At 52.5% G+C, this 14,386-nt stretch overlaps 1 protein-coding gene across 5 annotated transcripts in view; it reads left to right on the forward strand.

The window, feature by feature from the left end:
- CCDC12 (coiled-coil domain containing 12) overlaps window positions 1-14,386 on the forward strand; it is a 38,884-nt gene that overhangs the window by 13,678 nt on the left and 10,820 nt on the right. For 3 of the 5 annotated variants that reach the window (XM_026089699.1, XM_026089698.1, XM_026089701.1), the window contains exon 2: window positions 9,638-9,708. In XM_026089699.1, coding sequence (XP_025945484.1) covers window positions 9,638-9,708 — 71 coding nt within the window. Of the gene's footprint in view, window positions 1-1,943; window positions 2,031-9,320; window positions 9,348-9,637; window positions 9,709-14,386 lie in introns of those variants that run through there. The other 2 variants (XM_026089697.1, XM_026089700.1) reach the window with 2 other exon arrangements.

The following is a 14,386-nucleotide window of genomic DNA, read 5'->3' on the forward strand; positions in this document are numbered from 1 at the left end:
ACATTTCACCTTTCAACAAGGTCTTTGCGTATAAACACAAACCTAGTTGTAGTTGCTCTTTTCCACCCTCCCCCCCCCCCGCCGCTGCGGAGAAGTGAAACCGGCCATGGGCGACGTTCGGTTTTGTTTCTGCTTTTGGCCGAGAGCTGCAAAGGTGACGGATTAACCTGCTTGATGGTTCCCAAAACCCAAACGAGCCGGCGTGGCCCCCTCTTCCCTCCCACCCTCGAGAAAACCGGCTTTCGTTTTCCACGATATGAAATATTGTCCCAGGCTGCTAAAGTTGCCGGTGGCTTCTTGGCTTGAAAAGAACTGACGGTTTTTTGGTTTTGTTTCTTTTCTGGGTGGTAGAAAGGGGCTGAGCATCCCTGCTGCCTCCCGCCGCCGAGCGCAGCTTTTTTGGGTTGGTTGGTTCGGTTTTGAGCGGCGTGCGGTGTCTGGCTAACCACAGGCCACCGCTTCGCTGGGGATCACGAGCTGGAAGAACGGGAAGCCTCGTTTTTTGCGTTAACAGGGACGATTACTGGGAACGCTCGGCAAGGCGACTGGGAGAGGGCTCTTCGTTCGCATGGTGTTTGCGGGCGGTGGCGATGTGCAACGTCTGTGCGTGCGCGTCGTTACGGGAGCGGTGACGCTGTTGCCGTCACCATCGTGCTGATGCAAGCCGCAGTGACCCGACTGGATCAGCATTGCGGGAAATACTGGGTCAAGGATGGGGAATGAAACGTAGACTTAAAATCTTCAAAAACCTGGGGAGGAACGGGTAAGAATTTACCCTAAATGGGTGATGCCAAGCAAATTTGGCATAAACTGGACGTGTCCTTTGCTAGTATGTTTTGAAGCCTTGGGCTCCACGTGCTCCAGGTTTCAAGCAGCTCCCCAAGTGATGCTCTTATTCTCTATAACTCGGATATTTGCTTTGACGGTGCCGAGCTTGGAAGGGAGCAGTGATGTTTCTCCCGGATTGGCTTGGAGAAGCTTCTTCATGGCTTTTCTAGCTCTCCGTGGCCTGAAACAGTGCTTTGACTTTGAAGTGTCTTGTTCTTCCTGCCCAGAAGTGCCTATTTCTTCCCCTCAGACTTTCAGCGTCTCATTGAAACTTGCATATTTTCACTGTAGTTTCTTCAGTAAAAAGTTCTGATCTCTGGAGGATGTCCGTACCGCTACTTCCAGTGGCGACGGCAACTCGCTGCCAGACACATGCACCGGTCCTTGCTATTTAACTGCAGTGTTGAAAATACAAACACTCGGGTCCTGAAACCACAAAAATAGGTATATTTAACAAGAGCAAACCACTGCCGTTTAGGAGTTATTTAGGGTTATCTGAAGGGAAGAAATATTTGTACTTGTTTACTGTATAAGCAACGCAATTAGAAAAGTACTAAAAAATATCTTTTGTTTTGGAAATGCGAGATTATTTTTGGAGGCCCTGGCATAAAAACAAGTTGTTTAATTTTCAGAGGCTCTTTTGCTCCTGGCGTGTGCTTCTTACGTGAAGTCGCACTGTTCAATCTCTGATTTAACCACTTCCATAGCAACCAGCTATGACTGACCCAGGATTAGGAGTTCAATAAGGAAAAAGCAGCAGGGACACAGAAGCTCAGGCTCTTAAAAAAATCATGTTTTTATACAATTACCGCAAGGGTTGCTATGAGCAAATGGCTTCCAAATAGCTTTTGGAAAATATCAGTGGATCTCAGGTCCTGAGTACGCTTTAATGATATTTTTATGTTCAGAGCTTCTTGCTGTAAAATTTTACAATGCGTTCTTCTTTTTTGGCCACTTGTAATAATAGAATTAAATCTGGGGCTGCTTTTAAGACTTGTTTTATTGCCAGTAGAAACCTGCAGCTACTCAAAGCTGTCAAGAGGCATTTCATGACTCTTATTTTCTTTTTTTTTTTTTTTTTCTGGCGTTCTCGGGGCTGCCGGAATTCAACATCCCCAAAAAGCAGCGAGATGGGAGCAGGGTTGCTCATCCAGCACCTTGCCAGGCTTCAAGGGCATCTAGCCATAAATCTCGGCAAAGCAGTAAGTAAAAGGGCGCAGGAAATGCCCTGCTCCGAAGGCACCGGGGCTCTGTCCTTGTCCCATAGCTGGCCTGGCAGGGCAAGCCCGGTAAGGAGGTCCATGCTTGACCTTGGAGCAGCTGCGGTTTGGCTGGCGGAGAACATCCTGGAAGAGCAAACTCGCTTTGATCGAGCACCGACTTCTTTCTACGTCCTCAATAAGAGACGCTTATTTTGCCCAAGAAGCGATTGACTGGTAACACGACCATCCTCTAAGCATTAAATGAAAGATAAGGGGATCGTTAGTATTCTGGTCAGCGCCCAAGGAAAATAAGTTGGTATTAGTTCCTGGGAAGACGAGACGCGGCCAGGTCATTTTGCTGGCTTTTAGGGGTTGCCAAGGGATTGCTCGGCCTGGCTGGGTTGTGTTTAATTCGGGCGTGCAGTAGCCTAGGGGATTTAAAAGAGTAACTTGGCTAAGGTTGGGGAGGAAGGAACGTGCAAGTTGGGCGTAATGGAAATCTGAGGCGGATGGTCAAAACATCACGACTTGGTAACTGCCACTTTGGGTAAAGGCCAGTTCTGATCAGAGGGGAAACGGTTCTTCAAACAGAAATCTTTAAAAGATGGTGGAGAGGAGAGAAAGAAACAAATATAAGCTTCAGTTCATAAAGAGTATTTGCAAAGAAGATAAGTGACACACTTATGTCATATGGGAATGATGAGCTGCTTTCCAGGCCAACAGTGATGAGCGGATGTTAGACATCTTCTAGCAAAAACACTTAAAATCAGCAGTCGTAGGTAATTTGCACCCCGGAATCCTAAAATAATCAGCTGAAGAGACTGTTAGCCTGCTGCGTTTTGATTTAAATCTTTCCTGAATACTGGATAAATTCCAAAGGACTGGAAGAGTGTGACTAAAATACCACTATTTAAAAATACAGGTGAGAGGGATAACTTGAGCGAAGCCAGTTAGGCTGTCAGTCAGCACTGAGCAAAACGATTAAGAGATTGATTTGCAATTCATTTACCTAAGAGCGAGGAAAAGGGAGCGTAACTCTTGGCACGTAAATTTGATTTAGAGAGAGGTTCGTATTGCACAACACGCTGGCTAAAACCGAGAACTCTTAAGGCTAAGAAGGCAGGCAAAGGGCATGAAAAGGACACTGAGAACTTAGTAGGTGTCAATGGAGACTCGTCACCCAACGGAAGTGTTGACAGGGCCCGTGAGTCTTGTGCACCCGGTGTTTCCGTCAGTCTTTTGGAAATAAGTGTAAATTTTCCGCTTTCTTGCGAACAGATGACTCAAAGCCCGAAGGCTGGGGGAGCTTCTGGTGAGGACCTGAGTCTGTGACAGAAGGAGCCCTTTGAAGCAAAGMGGAGCTGTGATGCCTGCAGACACGTGTTCTATGCATCCTTGGGGGGCTTACCTGCAAAACGAGCTCACGTCCTGGAAACCAGCAGCACTGAAAAAGATTTCAGGGTTGCTGCTGTTCCAGCGTCAGCATTTTAAGATATCTTCAAAAATTAGTGTGGGGGTAGGGAGAGAGGGAGCCTCGGTGCCTGAACCTTGCAGCTCAGCCTGGTCGTTTCTCCGATCTGTGTGCTAAGTGCTCATCTTGATAAGCGCACAAGYATTCTCGCCCTTTGAAGGTGTCGCGTACAAAAGCGCTCTTTAATAGCGAACGATGACGGGAACCCACAACTGGCAGTGAACTGTGTCACTGTGCAGGTTTCAAGTCAAGCTGTTAAAGGAATGGATCCTCCATCTGCCGTCTTCAGGACAAGATTGTCTCGTTTTGCTTTTTTTTGGAAAAGATGCTTTACTTGCGTGTGGATGGGCCCTATATATAGGGATAACTGAGTGAGGCTTCCCAGATCATAGGCGCTTCCGTTAAGTCGGACTAGATGATTTAAACAGCCCTTTCGGCTTTAAATCTTTGGACGCAAAGCAAAGCGACAACCTGCCTCCCTTGTCCTTACGGTGGAAGGCACTGAATAGCTGGGCAGGATCCTACCAGGAAGAAAAGTCACGATAACGTACTGGAGAAAGCTTTTAATATTTGTCCAAATATTGTCTGTACGCCCCAGAGCAGGCGCTCGTCTCGCCGGTAACCAAGGCCTGTTCCACGCACAGCGCTGAGCAGGCCAGGGAAGCAAAGGATGGGTAGGAGAGTTTGCCTTACTGAAGGAAAAAGTAGTCTATGTTTTGTAATTTCATATGCAAACTTCTGCTCTGTGCCGGGAGACGAGGTGATAGAAATGACCACATTCCCTTCTGCCCTGTTGAAGAACATGAAACCTGGTGCTTTGCCCCAAATGCTGTAGGAGCCTGATACTTTGCACTGGGAGCCCCACAAAATCCAGTTGTTGCAGGACCATGGCAGGACGTGGCCTCCTCTCCCTCATGATGACCCAGCAGCCTCCCTCTTCACTGCCCTCCTGGTACAAGTTAGTGCTTGCTTGTGCTTGCAAAGTGTTTTTGCCGAGTTGTCCATCTTGACTGAATGTTGCATGGACAAATATATTCTTCTCTGCCTGGTGCTGGCTAGGAGAAAAGCAACCCAATGTATTGATGCTGACCAAATAGCTTGGCTTGTGGCCCAAGTTTTGCAAGTTCTAAACCTTGCAGATGGCATGTAACTYCCCATATAGCTTTGGCCAAGAAGGTAGGTTATCATCTGATCCTGTATAAAGTTTGCTACGGGCCTTGCAGGTGTTGCAAAGAGGCGGCTGACACCTTTCTTTGAACAATTTGATGCAAATATTCTTGGACTCGTGCCTTGAATCGGCAGCAGTTAAGACTCTCTTCGTCTCCGACCTCTTTGTGAGAAGTGGGAGTCAGTAAAGCAGAAGTCTTCACGTTGGAGCTACAAGCCGAGGGCATGGGTTGCTAGTTGAGATGTCTGAGAATTGAATAGCTGTATTAAATGCTATAAATGAGCAAGCTTTTTCATGGTGGTGGTTTATCTTTGGGCTGTCTCCTTCCAGGAGACTGAAGGATGGGAATGACTTTGCAGGCAGTTGGCGAACCGTCTTGTAGACCAGAGCTGTATGTGTCTCCAATCTTATAACTTAGAGCTAACGATAAACACCTCGCCACAGGGGGCCTTGAAAAGAGGAATTGCTAGAGTGAGAGTCGAATGGCAGAAGGGTTATTTTCGGCTCCTTTTGTGGCATTAGATTTTTAAATGTGAGAAGAGGAAGCTGAACCGAAAAGCAGGAAGGGTTGAGTTATGGCCGCCCACCTGTGGAAAGTGGCCACCAGCAAGCGAAGGGAAGCAAAACACTCGAAGGATGAGCCAATAGTTAGGCCAAGCGCTGTCTTGGGGAGGAATAGTTCCTTTCCTGCGCTGATGAAATGAAAGTTGCGACACGGCTGTTGCACAAAAATATTTGAGGAGGATGATGAAGGGCAGATCTTGAGACAAAAAGGCCCAGCAAAGTGGAGAACCGCAAGCCACCGCTGCTGTATCAAGGAGCTGTTGAGCGATCGGATAAAGCTGGCGTGGGCAGATGGTTGGAAAGAGAAGAGACGTGAGGCCGAGGTAAAACATGGAGCCGTAAGACAAGTTGCACGTTTGAGAAACCGTCCCCATATCAATAAATGATCACGGTAACGAGAGCTGACCCCACCACGTGGCTGCAGAGAGCTCGCAGCCAYGCGGGGTGTTTCTCGCTCGGCTCGGTTGGCCCCGCTCGCTATGAAGAGCGGCTCTGACCTCCTAGGAGCTGCCTTGTGAAACCCGGCTGCTCCCGAGGAGGCCCCGCATCCTCGCCACGAGCTCCGTGTGATCCCATGCCTGCAGGAGCCTCCGCGGATGGAATATCCTCCGCGTTCCTGCAGCCCGAGGCAGACGCCGGCAACGCTAGAGATGCCGACGCCGTTGCCTGTGCAGCGGGGTGGACAYAGGAGGGAAGAGGCGCTGTTTGCAAACACACATTGCCTCCGTTTGCAAAGGCAGTTAGTCCAGAAATGGGTGACTAAGCAGAGTATTAAGGGAAAGCGATGCGAGTTTTAAATACAATGCGAGTTTTAAATAATTCCCGGGTACGGTCCGAGTGATCCTCGGGAGAGCGCAGCGGGGCTGCGTAAAGCACGCGCCGCTGAGCGGTTTCCATCGCTAGCCGAGACTATGGCCGTTGTCCGGCCGTGGAGCACGTCTCCTGCCTCCATGGAGGAGGGATGACCTCTGCCTAAGGTGAAGCTCGGATCCAAGCTGCTGCGCGCGTTGAATTAGTCCTTCCCTGCGTCCCGCTGCCTTTTGTGCGCGGTCTCTAAGGCTGCAGGCGCTTTTAATTGCCTCTTTCTGCCGGAGCAACTGAAAGTTCGGCTTTCCTGTGCGGCGGGGTCTGGAAACCCCAGCCTTCCGCAGGGCCTTTCCGGGCGAGGAAGCGTGCAAAGCGGAGGAGGGATGTCCTCCGAAGCCTGCCCTGCCGGGTACCGCGGGGCACGCCATCCGCCCTGACGTGCCCCGGTGCAAAAACGCCCAGGTTTGGAGCCTCGAGTTTTGTCCGTGTTTTTTAGAAAGTCACGACGGCTCCTTCTCTGCACCATCTAGCGCRACCCGCTCTTATCTTTCGACTCGGCCTTTTCTCAGCCCGTGTGTATTTAAGCGTGTTACGGCAGCACAGGAAGCCTTCGCGGGAAGCTGCGGGTAAGGAGTTGGCGGAGAGGGGGGGGAAGGCAGTGCAGAGCTGCTAGATCGCAGGCGAAAAGCTCTGCCTTTCCGAAACGGAGCAGCGATCCTACCCTGCTGCGTTGATCACGCTTTCCTATGGCTTTACAAACAGCCTGCACCCCCCCCTTTTTTTTAATTTAATTTAATTTTTTATTTTTTAGGGGGTGGAATCGGTGACGAACGGTCTCTCTGCAGCGCCGCGACCGTTTCCGACGCCGCTGGGGGTTGTGGCCTGTTTACCGCGTGCTGCCTCTGCCCTGTGACTTACTGCTGGGTTTTAGTCACCGCACTAACGAAACCGAAATCTTGTTTACAGGCCGTTTTGCAAACGGGGAAACGGCATTAATTTCTCTTGCCGGGGCGGGGGAAGGCCTGACTTCAGACACTCATTTCGCGTCTCGTTTGCCTTCCACTTTCGTGCCGATCCGTCTGGCAGAGCCTGGTGAGCGGCGGCTGACGGCAGGAAGGGCGGCAGCGTTTAGAGGGCTTTCGCGTCCGAGGTGCGCCGTCTCCTTGATCTCTGCTGCCGTCCTCATTAGCCTGGGTCCTCCCGTTCCGGCTGCTGAAGGGGGCCGTATCTTGCTCTTTCCAGCTTGGGATATCCCAAGGGAGACCCTCGCGCCCGTTCTCGTGTTACCTAAGGGCAGCGTGGCTGTCCAGCGCCCTCCGAGATGGTATTTTCAGGAGACCTGTAGCAGCGAAAAAGTAGCGGGCTGAAAACACTACAGGACTTTTTGCACAAAGTTGATGGTAGTGCACTTGATTGTATTTATTTTTTTCTTCCAGGAACACCACCGGGACTTTAGAAAATATTTGGGTGGTAACGGGCAATAAACTGCACAACGTACCTGGCGGTGGGGAGTTGGGGCTAAAGCTCTAGAAGAGTGGTAGGCTTCCAATATCAAATTATTTCAAGGTACGGGGAAAATAAAGATTTTGGAGCGGTGCAAAAAATGCAATCTTATGATGGGAAGAACAGCTGCAGCTTAACATGAGTGTTTTTGCCATATATATTTTTCTTAGCACTTCCGAACCTGCTTATAACCACCACAGATAAAATTCGAGCAGGAGCAAAGAGCGAGACGACCCTGAACCAGAACTGAACTACTTCCTGCCGTGACGCCGCTTGCACGTCACCTAGTTTTTAACCCAGGTCCCAGAGCAGAGAGTTTTAAAGCTAGATACTCGAGAAACGCACTGTAAGCAAGCTGTTCGCTTGGGAAAGCTTTCCGATCCTTTCGAGGGCTAGAAATAGGTTTCTCTGCTAAGTAGCTTTGGTACCTTGAAGTTGGGCGTGACGTGCCTGAACTCTCCAGCGAAGCCGGTTGACGCAGCTAGTAACTAGTGCGCGTTATTTCTGGTTGATGTCGGTCATGCTCTGGTCCTAATCAATTAATATTTGCAATTTCCCAGGTCGAGAGATGTCCACCCGTATGAGGGTTGAAGAAAGAATTGGGACAGATTGCCCTGGGCGGCTTGATTCTTTTTCTTTCTTTTTTTTTTATTGAATCAGTGCGGAAAGGACCGGTAACCTTTGGAGCACGATGCAAGGACACATCTTCAAAACAGTTGCGCTGGTGTCTTAGCCATTCCTGTTCAGACAGAGATCGGTGTTGGCGTAACAAGCCTTTTTGCGTGCGTGCCGATGTGAATTCCGGCGTGTGGTTTGCAGCCGGCTATTGCAAACGCTGCGTCTTTATTAGCAGGTGACTTTGGGTGTGATGCTCCTCCTGCAACCGGCCACGCTCGAGGAAACGAAGACCGGCTCTGCCGCCTGCTAGCAGCTGCCGCGTTTAACTTTTCGTTTTGGGCATGACGGGGGTGTTCAGTCGTAAAAGAAACCGCTTGCGAGGAAGCAGCTCATTCATCGCGTTTGCCGTAACTATATCCTCGGCAAAACGAGTGCCAGGTGTGTTTGCCGCCGAGTACTTTGTTCGGCAGCGGAGGGAAATAAGTCAGTCGGTGCGAGAACCAAACAACCCCCTTTTCCAGCGCGTTATTATGACCGTCTGATATCTGTGCCTGCCTGGATAACAAACATAGGTGGTAACTTGACTGATAAGCTGTTAGTGCCGGTGTCTGGCTGATGCAAAACGAGCCTCTTCGCGCTACTGTAATGCCCTGATAAAGAGAAATTTGATTATGTTGCTACGCAGCGTTTCTGGAGCTGAAATGAGACCCTTCGTCGCGCTGTTTGATCTCTGCCGGCTTATTGAGCGGCCTGTTAAAACCTCCTGAAGGATTAGTTAGGAGGAGCGCGAAGGGCTCTCCGTGAAGCCTGTCCGCCCGTGCTCCCCGGCTTTAGTGCAGCCCCGGGGCGTTCCGGGCTTTTGCAAGGAGGTGGCTTTACTAACCTAATACACTTGTATCTTTACGGCTAGCTATAATTCCCTTCAGCCCCAATAATAATATCGATCCTTCCTTCTGACCCCAGGAGCGCAGGATTCAACCTCGGATTGCCGCCCGGCCGCGGGGACCTGGTGGAGGTGTACGCGGCTGCTGTCCATCCGCCTCGTTTCGCGCGGTTCCTGCGGCGCCCTGCCTTCGTTTTGCTCTGCCCTTTAACGCGGGGTCGTAATTCGCCTGCGGGATGAGGTTTCCGAGCGTTGTTAGGCCTTGCAACTTGCTGTTCGCTCTCCGAGTTGATGCGGTTCCCGGTAATAAGGGGAAAATCTCAGTGCTGAGTGACACGATTGCCTCTGAGGGGAAAATTTAATTTGCCTTGCCGGTTCTTACTTTTGTTGATCGTGCTATCTGTGCAAGCAGGCTGGAAGGAGACAAGGGAAAGCAGGCTCCGTTTAAAGATGTTTGTAATTTAAAGGCGGTTTCAAACAGCCTGTTGGTGTTTGTCTGCCCCGTGCCCTCCGGGACGGTGTCTGCGCTGCGTTTTTATTTGCTCTCTCTGATTTCCAGAAAGGCCTCACGGCTCAACTTTTCTCTCTTCCAGAATAAGGACGGTGGCGAACGTGAGAAGAGGCAGTTCAGAGAAGATGAGGAAGAGGAGGCCGTCAGGCACAAGTAATTATTTCTTTATTCCGACCTGTCTCCCTCGTATATATTGTTCCGGTGCTGATCTCTCCTTTGCTAATTAGGATCTTTCTAACGTGCAAAATTTCTTTTTGCCCGTGCGAATTTAATCTCTTGGTGTCAATGAACTGAAATGGGGGCAATAAAGAGGAAAAAACCCCATGGCCGACTTGCAGCCTTTCGGGGGGTAACGAGGGGAAGGTGGCGCTGAGCGGAGGCGCGCGGAGTACAAATGCGATTTAGAGTCCCTTGAATCTGGCAGCCGTTGCCGCACCTTTGCCATCTCCGCGTGTATCGTGCTGCGCGTGGAGCTTGTTTTTCCTGAACGGGGGCCCGAGGGCTGCGCGGGGCTGCGTGTGGCTATTTATCTGCCACCCGCTGCGGCTCTTTTTCGTCACTGGAAGGCGTGAGGACAAAACCAATCGATGCAAGGTGTCGCCCCTGGCAGGACCAGCTGACTGTTCGGTAGGTACAAGTGCCGTCAGGTGTCCTTTGGAAAGGCCGGGGGGGGGGGGGGGGGGGGGGGGGCGGGGGGGGGGGGGGGGGGGGTTCCCCCCTTGCTGCCGGTTTCCAGGGGGCGGGGGGGGGGGGGGGGGGGGGGGGTTAGGTTTGGTTTGGAATTGCAGGACGTGCTCTTTTCTCATCGCCTTACCCGGTAGCAAGCTCTCCTCTGCAGGAGGTGTGCATCCGAGCTGCTGCTGCAAGACAACCCCGCGTGCTCTGCTGCGAAAAGTGCAATAAAACCCTCACGACCCCGCGTTTTTTCCGTTCTGCCCCTCCTTGAGGCATAACCCTTGGCAGAAGCCGCCTGCGTTCTTGAGAGCTGCTCGTTTTAATTCGGCGCTGGGAGCCGTTCTCAAGAATGATCGCTGAGGCTAAAAGTCTTGTTTATAAACTCCCTCGTGGGGTTTTGTGCCGGAAGAGGTATGAGGTCTGGGCTGAAGCTGAAACAAGAGTTAGAGATCTTGGGCGCGATGAATAATGAATAAACAGCTCTTGCGTTCCTGCCCTGCCACCTGATCTGCCTAGCAAGGGGACGCAGAGCCTTGTGGCCTGCTGGCAAGGAGCATCGGGCTTGTGCTGCCTTTACCGGAGCATGATCCTTATTCCAAAACTGGAATTCCGGTCAGCTAAATCTCTGGAAAAACCCTTCTGCAACCTTGACTGACTTTCAGATTGGGGATTGCTTCCTTTTAACCACCGCTGAGCAGCCTGGAGCGTGCCAGAGGTGATGCCGTTTCATGCCAAGACTTCAGTCCGGCTGCTCTCAAGTTGCCAAATCACTTTTTTTCCCCGAGGGCTTATTAGTAATCGCCCATCTTGCGGGCAGCGGCGGGTTCAGCAAAGCGGGCGATGTCCTTGAAACTTTGCCGAGGTTATATGAGAGCAGCGTCGAGCAGGAACCCCTGTCCTGAGCCGATTTCGTACCGATGCATGAAACCGCCCCCGAATGCCGGCACGAGGCTTTTCCTGAAATACGGGGGAGTAACGCCTTGCGGGAGGCAGGTTTTGAGGCAAAAAAAGAAAGGTTTGCTTCCCAGACTGATTCCTCTGCCGTAGTCTGCACGTCTCTGTCCGCCTATCCAAATACCGTGTGTTTTGTCGGGATCCACATGCAACTTTGCGAAGCAAGTTAGAGCAAGATCTGCTCGGCAGGAAACATTTGAATCACAAATTTGGCCGAGGCGCTGCTCAGCTTTGCAGTCGGACTGCAGCCCGTCTCGGGATTTTGCTGCTCTCTGCTTGTCGAAGGTCCTTTTTCCTCCGCTGAAAGCAGACGCGTGGTTCGAACGCGATGTAGAGCACCGGAAAAATGCTTGGTTTCTTCTTAGATTTTCATTTTTCCAGCGACATAGCCGAACTTTCTCAGCCCGCTGAAAAAGAACCACCGCGTGCTCGTGCTTTGCTGGCTGGTAGTAAAATCAAGCCACAACCCACCAAAACCATGGTTGGGCAAATAATCTCGTGGCCCGCGCGCAGGGCTTGGGTGCACCGTTTAACTGCTGAGACCGGCTTGAGGCAGGGAGGGGGGGGAAAAACCCTTAAAAACTGGTGGCGAATCGGTCCTTCTGCCCGAGGACGGGAGCGCTCTCGTCCGCCACTTCACCGACGCGAAATTCAGTGCGACGCCGCTTTGGCGGGTTGTAAATCGGATGCAATTTTTATATGTGTGTGTGTGCGTGTGTTGCAACGAAGGACTGACACCCTGGCCGGACCTCCGGAGCCCGGCCTGCCTTTTGTACCACGTACTAAAGTCACAACCCCTGGGTGCCTGCTTTTATAACGCTGGCTCGCTGCCGCTGCGACCGCGTGAGTTTTTGGCGGCTTCCTGTTTTTGCTGCTCTGCTCCCGGCCCCTTTTTTTTGTTCCTTTTTTTTTTTTTAATCTGTTGTGCAGCAAGATACCGCCGCAGGAACGAGCGCCGGCGAGGCCCTCCGTGAAAAACGCGATACCCTCGCAGCAATTTCTGCTCCGGCTATCTCCGATTACCCCATCGGGGCTCTCGAAGGGGTTTATAACCGCTAAGAGCTTGTGCGGTTTCGCTGTTTGTTTTTACAAGCTCCGCTTAGCCCGCTGACCAGGAAATCCCTCCCGCCGTGCAGCAGCCCGCCGTGGCTCTTTGCCGTCGCGGCGAGCAGGGCGTGGGTGGACTTTGGCCTTTTCCGCCCCGCTCCCGTCGGGAAAAGCAGCCTGTCGCCTGCTTTTCGGGCATCCGCAGCCCCGGCGCTGCCTAAACCGCCTCTGCCCGCGGGGTTACGGTGCCGCCCCGCAGGGAACGGGGAGGCGTTCGGCTTTGAAGCTTGGCCGCCGTCCTGCGAGCTAAGCTCGTAAGGAATGCTGAAAATATAAATAAAAACCTAAGGTAGGGCTCGGAGAGGGAGGGGGAGGGAAAAAGTACAGTCTTAACTAGAAATTAAGCTTTAGCAAGCTGCTGTTAATCAGCTGCTGCTATTGCAACGCTTAGTCATCCTTTAAAATTGCAGCTCCGCGCTGTGCCGCTTGCGGAGACAAAGTCCGGGGAGGAGCCGGGGGAGGCTGGGGACCGCGGTCCCTCCCCTCGCTGCGGGGACGTGTCAGGGTCAGGTCAAAACTCCTTCTTTCCGAACCGCGCGCAACAACTACGGCGTCGGATCTGCCCCGGCGCTGGCTTTGCTCCGGCGGGACAGCCAAGCTAGTAGCAAGGATAACCGCTGGGCGGACGTGCTTCCTTAGGTCCTGGAGCGCGGCGACGTTCGTTAAGAATTAAAAAAAAAAGATCTGATGGGGAGACACCGACATTTTTATGTAGGCTAAGCTTGGTGCACGTCACGCTGTTGCGTGGTTGATATGCATCTGCGGGGGCAGCCAAAGCTGTCACCGCTGCTCATTCGGCCTAACGTGGCAGTGGTGGGACGTGCGTTCACCCCGCGTCCCCAAGGGCCAGTGCCGTTGGAAGGTGACCTACCTGGGTTTCATGGAGAAGGCCTTGCAGAGCTTCAGCTGGTCTTAAGCCTGCTGCTTCCTGCTAAACAGGGGCTGTCAACACGTTCGCCGGGTGCCTTGTGATCCCAAATCTGCCCTGGGCAGGCTGAGGACCCCTCCGTTACCCCACTTTCTGTGCTGAGCGGGGGTTAGCGGTAGCGCAGTGGGTCTAAACGTGGTTAGTGAAGTGCAGAGCTTAATGCTGCGGAGAGGTGGTGGTTGGTCCTGTTTTGTGGCCAGCTAGAGGGAGGTCAAAGTCCAGGTGCTACCAAGGCACCTTCAGAGCTGCTTTTTGGCATGAGCCTGGAGGATGGCTGATGGGTTGGAAAGGAGGAAGCTAGAGAAACCTCTGGGCAAACGTGTTGCTCTGGTGCTGGCAGGGGCAGGCGGTGCTGCTGGGTGCCCTAGGTGAGGTCGGGGTTTGGATGTTACCCGTCGGACAGCTTGCAGCGCGGGGTCACCCGGCTGGGTCCTGCTCTGCAGACCGAGTGTAGGTTTTGTCCCGGTCCTATCTGCTGATGTTGAAGTTGCTTGTGTCTGTTTGGAAGAAGCTCGCTTGTCTGGCAAAGCCGCGTGGGAGGCCAGCCGGCCTTGTGACACCCGCCGGCCTTCAAAGCGCTTCTGTTGAGGACCTCCTCCTGGAGGAATAAGCCTCTGCCCGCCCTGGCTCCCTTCCTCGGGGAGCCCGTCCCGAGAAACCAGCCGCCTCGGCAAGCTCGGGGGCTCGCGGCGAGACGGACGTGCCTGGCGTTTGGCATTCCCTGAGTGCCTGTGAGCAGCCCCTGGCAGCGGCTCGGGGAAGGGAGAGCGTGCTCCGACACGCTCAGCTATTCGAGCAGGAGCAGCGCCCGGCCGCGGGGGGACGGGAGGCGAGGTTGCCTTTCGGAGGGAGGGTGCTGGTGGGAGCTGCCGCGCTCTGTCTCTGCTTGTTGCTCGCTCCTTTTCTGCCCCCGGTGAGGAATTCGGGAACGAAGGGAAGGACTGCGCCCTCTTGATCAAATAAGAGTTTCTGGATGTCTGTGTTAATTCGTGTAGAGACGTCTCTATCTCACGTGCGAGGAGAGCCTTGACTAATATGGTGCGTGTTTGGGACGTGAAAGTGATTTCTTGGTTGCTAAGTCAGAGCAGATGCAGAGCGTCTCCGTGTATCTCGAATGCATGAAAGGTGACTGCGCAAAATAAAGCAGCCTGGGAAATGTATGGATCT

This window comes from Apteryx rowi, unplaced genomic scaffold (assembly GCF_003343035.1).
Source record: "Apteryx rowi isolate R43461 unplaced genomic scaffold, aptRow1 scaffold_83, whole genome shotgun sequence".
Classification (NCBI taxonomy): Eukaryota; Metazoa; Chordata; class Aves; order Apterygiformes; family Apterygidae; genus Apteryx; species Apteryx rowi.